This window comes from Fukomys damarensis, unplaced genomic scaffold, assembly GCF_012274545.1.
Source record: "Fukomys damarensis isolate Sample0158 unplaced genomic scaffold, DMR_v1.0_HiC HiC_scaffold_16, whole genome shotgun sequence".
Lineage (NCBI taxonomy): Eukaryota > Metazoa > Chordata > Mammalia > Rodentia > Bathyergidae > Fukomys > Fukomys damarensis.
In genome coordinates this window covers 52,394,927-52,401,947 of record NW_022900928.1, presented here as the reverse complement: position 1 = coordinate 52,401,947, position 7,021 = coordinate 52,394,927, and the positions used below count along the sequence as shown (strand labels likewise).

The following is a 7,021-nucleotide window of genomic DNA, read 5'->3' as shown; positions in this document are numbered from 1 at the left end:
TACTCAGCCATAAAGAATGAGAAAATAGATTCATTTATAGGAAAATGGATACATATTGAAGATATACTCCTAAGTGAAATAAATAAGTCACACATGTGTAAATACCAAATAGTTTCTCTGGTGTGAATAATCTGCAATAATACAGAAGATCCTAATAAGATTACTGACATTGAGAAATGGGAAGAAAGGAGCTAAAGGTGTAGGGAAGGTGGGATGGGTAGGGGAAGGGTAATAAGGGAAAAGAAAAAATTGTGAGATAATGAAAAGATGGAAATAAAGTGTTTGTAGATGGGGAGGGGAGGAGGGGATGAAAGGAGGGCAGAGGTAAGGGGAAAAAATGAGAATCAAGACTTGTCATGTAGAGGTACAAGATCCCAACAATGAATGTAACTGTACTATATCCCTAAAATGTACCAATAAACTCAATTAAAGCTGAAAAAAAAAAGAAATTGAAAGGGAAATAATACTTCCAAATTCATTCTTGGAAGCAAGTGTTACTTTGATTTCCAAACCACGGAAGGACACATCCAAAAAAAGACAACTACAGGCTAATCCTCGTAATGAACATAGGTGCAAAAAATCTTCAATAAGATAATGGCAAACAGAATACAGAGGGTCATCAAGAAGATCATACACCCTGACCAAATTGGATTATCCCAGGGATGCTAGGATGGTTCAACATATATAAATCAATAAATGTAATACACTATATTAACAGAGCCAAGGACAAAACCATATGATCATCTCTATAAATGTAGAAAAAGAATTAGACAAAATTTAACACCCACTCATGATGAAAACCTTGAAGAAAATTGGAATAGATGGTCTTTATCTCAAGCTAATAAAGGCTATGAAAAACCAATAGCCAACATCATACTAATGGTCAAAAACTGAAAACCTTCATGCTAAAATCAGGAACAAGATAAGGATGTCCACTATCACCAATCCTGTTCAATATAGTTTTAGAAAAATTAGCCACAGCAATTAGACAAGAGAAACAAATAAAAGCAATAAAGATAGGAAAAGAAGAAATTAAACTGTTATTATTTGCTACTCTGCATAGAAGACCCAAAAAATTCCACCAAAAGAATTCTAGACTCAATTGACAGATTCAGTAGGATACAAGGTCAACACTCAAAAATCAATAGCCTTCTTGTACAAAAGTAAGAGACTCATTGAGAGAAAATTAGGGAAACAATCTCTTTCATAATAGCATCCAAAAATATAAAATATCTAGGAATCAATTTAACAAAGGAAGACCTCTACATTGAGAACTACAGCACTCTAAAAGAAGAGATTGAAGAGGATATAAGAAAATGGAAAGATATCCCTTGCTCCTGGGTGGGAAGAACGAATACAGTCGAAATGACCATACTTCCAAAACTGCTATATAGATTCAATGCAATCCCTATTGAAATCTCAGCAGTATACTTCACAGAACTAGAAAAAAAATACAAAAATTCATTTGGAACCAGAAGACACCTAGAATAGCAAAAGCCATTCTAGGCAATAGAGATATGGCATGAGGTATCACAATCCCCAACTTGAAACTATACTACAAAGCCAATGTGTGAAAAACGGCAGGGTACTGGCAAAGAAGCAGACCTGAGCATCAATGGAATAGATGAGAAGATGCAGAAACATCTCCAGACATACTCAGCTACCTCACTTTGATAAAGAAGCCAAAACCATCCTCACTGGAGGAAAGATAGCCTTTTTAATAAACAGTGTTAGAAAAACTGGATTTCAACTTGCCAAAGATTCAAACTAGACGTCTGTCTTTCACCATGCACTAAACTAAAATCCAAGTGAATTAAAGATCTAAATATTAAAACAGAAACACTAAACTTGGAAGATAAGCTAGGTAGAACTCTTGAAGACACTGGCATAAAAAAAGACTTTATGAACAAATCATCAGTAGCAGGGGAACTGCACAAGAATCAACAACTGGATCTCATCTTTTAAGAAAGCTTCTGCACTGCAACAGAAAGCACCAACAGAGCTAAGAGACAACTTACAATATGGGAAAAAATTTTTACCAGCTATTCTTCAGACAAAGGTCTACTATCTAAAATATATAAAGAACTCAAAAACAAAATCAGGACCCCCCAAATACAAAGACTCGATTAAAAAATGGGCATCTGAAGTGAACAGACATTTCTTAGACAAAGCAGCAAATAAATATACTTTTTAAAATGTTCAACAACACTGGTCATTTTTGAGATACAGAGGAAAACAACACTGAGATTCCACCTCACCCCAGAAAGAATGGCTGCTATCAAGAAATCAATAACAAATGTTGGCGGTGTTGTGGGGAGAAAGGAACCCTTCTCCATTGTTGGTGGGAGTGCAAACTGGTGCAACCACTGTGGAAATCAATATGGAGATACCTTAAACAACTAGGACTGGAAGTCCCATTTAACCCAGCTATTCCCCTGCTGGGAATATTCCCAAAAGATTTAAAAGAATTAGACCAATGGTATATGCTCACCCATGTTTATAGTGGCATAATTTGTAATAGTTAAAACTTAGAAGCATCCCAATTACCCATCAACTGAAAACTGAACAAAGAAGATGTGCATTTTTTAAAAATAAAATGGAGTACTACTCAGCTATAAATAATGAGAATCTATAGACAGTTATAACTATGTGGATGCACATAAAGGATATATTCATAAGTTAAATTAATAGGATGCACAAGCGTAGTTTCTCTGGTATGATAAACTAAAAGTGTAAATAAGGGTCAAAATGTATAATTGATATTTTGTAATAAGAAGAAAACATCTAAAGGAGTTGGGCAAATGGGAGGAGTAGAGGAAAGGTAAAAAGGGAATAGGAAAAAAATGGAAACAAAGTCTTTGTAAATTGGGAAGGGTGGCTAGGAGAATGGGGAAAAAATAATAACCAAGATATGTCGTATAAAGGTACAAGATCCCACTGATGAATGTAACTCTATTGTATATCTAAAATGTACCAATAAAAATACACATATACTTTAAAAAAAGATAATCTGGTAACATTAAGCAAAAGTATAATCCTTGGACCAACAATTCTGCTTCTATCCAGAAATCTATTGGCTGGAAATACTTAAAACATGCACATCAAGTTGAATGTGCAAGATGTTCATTCCACTGTTCAAAATAGCCAAAAAATATATAATCAAATATACACTAAGAGAACAGCAGGTGAAGTAGTATATGGGTTACCATTCCTAGCCTGAAACTCCAAAAAGTCCAAAATCAAAAAATTTGGGGACAATGTCATTATGCCACAAGTGGAAAATTTTCACATTGCGTCTATCTCCAAGATTTCATAATGTGTATGTAAAAGTATTCCAGAATCCAAAATTTGAAAATCTTTTGGTTCCAAGGATTTTGGACAATGGACACTCATGTTTGTAACCACATAATGAAATACCACATGACTGCTACAAACAATGAGATTAATGTATTTATATTCATGGAAAGGTCTTCAGGAACAAAAACAACAAAAGAGAAGCTACAGAACAAAATACAAAGTAAAGAAACATTTTTAAAAAGTATATATATTACTGTACATGAATAAAAAGAAAGATAAAATGGACAATAAGAAATAAATCAAACCTTGAATAGTTTACCTTAGAAAAGGAGTAAGAGATGGAGGGCAAGGTGAAATAAATCTTTAAAGGCACTTTTCTAGAATAGTTCCATAAAGTTTTAAATACCTTCAGAAAATATTTTTAAGTTTTGCTTATAATAAAAAATGTTAAAGAATTAATGACTATACAAATATTAGAGACATTATGAAATCTATAAATGATGAAACTGTACTATCATAAACACATTTCTCCTATGTAAAATCCTAACATTTTAGTGAAGGAAAGTGAGATCATTTGCTTAGTTTCTCATTCTGTACCAGTTAACACTGAGGCCTAAAAGGTGAGTTTTAGAATGACAGGAAACAATGAGCTATTTATAACAAAAAAAAGTCCTTTGAAAGAAAAATATACATCTACACTTCCTATTAGAAGGGAAGCGGGAGAGGTAGGGGAAATGAAAGAGGGGAATGGAATTAATATGAGAAGAAGAAAAAATGGAAAACAAGTCTTTGTAGATAGAGAGTGGTGGAGGGGTTGAAGGAAGGGTAGGGGAATGGGGAAAAATAAGAACCCAGATGGATTATGTAAAGATGCAAATTTCCAACGATAATTTTCATTATATTGTATACCTTAAATGTATCAATAAAATTAATTATTAAAAATAATGCTTCAGAGAAACTATTCGGTATTTGGTATTTACACATGTGACTTATTTATTTTACTTCAGAAATTCTCAACTGTAATTTTTTTAAACTCTCAATAACAACCTTTGTCAAAAATACTGAAAGACATTTTGAAGGATTTATACTACCTCAAATGAAGACCCTCAAAAAAACATAAAATTTCTGCCTCACAAGTGTAACATTCCAAGTTCAATCCGGTGTACCAAAAAAAAAAAAAAAAAAAAAAAAAATCATAAATTTACCATTGCTAGAAAATATATCAACCATGTATTTTTCAAGATTTTCTGAGAACCACAGTAACTACTTCTCAAACTTAGTTAACTGCCTATACAAAGTTCCTCATTAATATTATGTTCTAACCTATACCCCAAGACTGATTTTTTAAACACAGCCTAAGAGTCTATATTTTCCATAATACTCAAAAAGTTTCTAAAATATTGTCCATTGTATGTACCTCTGGAACCTTCATAATATGAAGACTTCTATAAGAAATTATTCTCATAATTCAGAAACAGGAATTAGTCTACCTCATAATGCAAGCAATGGAAAATAATTCTGTCATCTCACCCAAGGGACAATGACCTATGTCTAGAGACATTTTGACTCTCACAACCGGGGTAGGTGGGGAGTGCCACTGGTAGCCTTTGACAGAAGCAACATGTTCTGCTCAACATTCTAACGTGCATAGAACAGCCTCCCATAACAAAGAATTGTGTGGTCCAAAATATTAACAGTGTTGAGGATGAGAAAGCATGCTTAGATAAAAACTACATAATTCATTGTTATTTTTTTTTTTAGTGACTACTGAATATTCAAAGCTAAAGCAGCTAACGTATCACTTTTCTTCCCACTATATCCTGCAGTGCCGTAAGACATTCCAGCTAGTAATGAAAAGTATTCTGGGAAACTCAGAAATGCCAAATGCAACATCTTTCAAGTAGGTAAGCACGATTTACAATTGTAACTAGTGTATAAAATAAAAAACAAAGTTGTTTTTGCTGTTTTTAAGACAATGTTTCTCTATGGAATCCTTGCTGGGCTGTAATTCCTAAATCCTAAGAATATGTGATCCTCCCATCATGCCTGGCTTCAAATAATACTTTATATTTGCAGAATATAATGCTTCTTACCTTAAATAAACAACGGCATATGTATTCATATACCATGTGTTTTAATGAGCTGATAAGAGTCTGGATTCTCTGTTCAGTACTTTCAGCATCCTATAGATTACAATTTGAAAATTGAAAAAGCATTAGGAAATTTACAAATATTTGAAAGTTCATAGTTCAATCTTTTTTTTTTTTTTTCCCCTTTTTTCAGTACTGGGGATTGAACTAGGGACCTTGCACTTGCGAGGCAGGCAGCAGCACCACTGAGCTAAATCTCCAGCCCTGTTTAATCACTCTTATAAATTGTTTCTCCAGACTCGAACCTGATTCTTTAACAAATACAGTGGACCCTTGATTTAAGAACTCAGTCAGTTCCCATGGGCTGGATGTAACTTAAGTTGGTTGTAAGTCAATACAGCTAAGATCTGGACGTTTACCTGGGCACATGCTACAGATAATAAGAGGCAGATGAATCTTCCATTAACTTAATTAACCCAAATTTTTCGTATGTCAGGCTGGTTGTAACTTGAGAGTCCACTATATCTGTTCACTAAACCCAAGAAACTAAATAAATAAACTAAATAAATAAGAGCATTAAACTTTTATATCAATATTTTTTAAATTGTTGCATTTTTATTAAATGTACAAAGTTAAAGCTTTCAACAAATGAAAATTACAACTGATTCCCAATAATACAATAATAGTTGAACTTACCACTTTGATTCACACAGCATTAAAATAGTACTAAAAACAGTATCTATTTTAATCTGAGGTAAGGCTACTTAAAATTGCTTGTATTATAATTACCAATGTCCTAACTATGACCAGAATCACCCTATATTTCTCATCTTCAATCTAAGAATTAATCAATGCTAAATCATCTCTTTGGGTTGAATAAGGATATTAACTCTGAAATTGGTGCAATAAAAATTCATACCTTTAGTTCTTGAGCTAAATTGGTACTGCCATTGTACATGATTGCCATAATTTTAAAAATGCTATGACTATTTCCTTCAATTAAGAAAAAATGCTTGGGATAGTAACAAAAAAGGAAAGGCTGCATATGGGGTAACCTTTCCCCTATGTAATATGAGTTTTATGTCTTATTTCAGGGACCACTGGTAAAGCACACATCTTGCAAAGTTCAATGCTGTCATAACAACAAGACTACATTTATTTGCTTTACTGGGATTATAACTAATAAGATGAATTTTAATAAATTTTACTGATTCAAAAAATGCAATCAGGATTAGCAGTGAATTTGTGAAATTTTTATAAAACATTATGAATTTGTACTCAAATGCATCAAACCTAGGCTTCTGGCTTTGTTAGTAGCATGCTCTAACTAGGAGAGTTGATCATTCATAGTTCACATAGCAAATACTCCTCATTTTAAAATTTATTAAGAAAGAATAACATTTTTAAATTGAGACAAACTCATTGAAGTGTACACTATTGTAAATAGGAGTACATCACCTATAAGAGCCAATGGATTTTCAAAACATTGGGAAGCAAGTTTTTATTCTACATATTTAAAACTATATTACTTTTTATATTTACTAATTCAAATGTGCACATAATCACACAAAGGTGAATGTTACTCAAAGGCTATATTATCTATCCCAGAACTAAAGTTACTCAGAAGAATGTGA

At 32.8% G+C, this 7,021-nt stretch overlaps 1 protein-coding gene across 1 annotated transcript in view; it reads right to left on the bottom strand.

Moving 5' to 3' along the window:
* Dync2h1 (dynein cytoplasmic 2 heavy chain 1) overlaps positions 1-7,021 on the bottom strand; it is a 318,483-nt gene that overhangs the window by 167,438 nt on the left and 144,024 nt on the right. Inside the window, exon 71 of the mRNA XM_033764303.1 lies at positions 5,391-5,480. Within this exon, the coding sequence (XP_033620194.1) occupies positions 5,391-5,480 (90 nt within the window). The remainder of the gene's footprint in view (positions 1-5,390; positions 5,481-7,021) is intronic.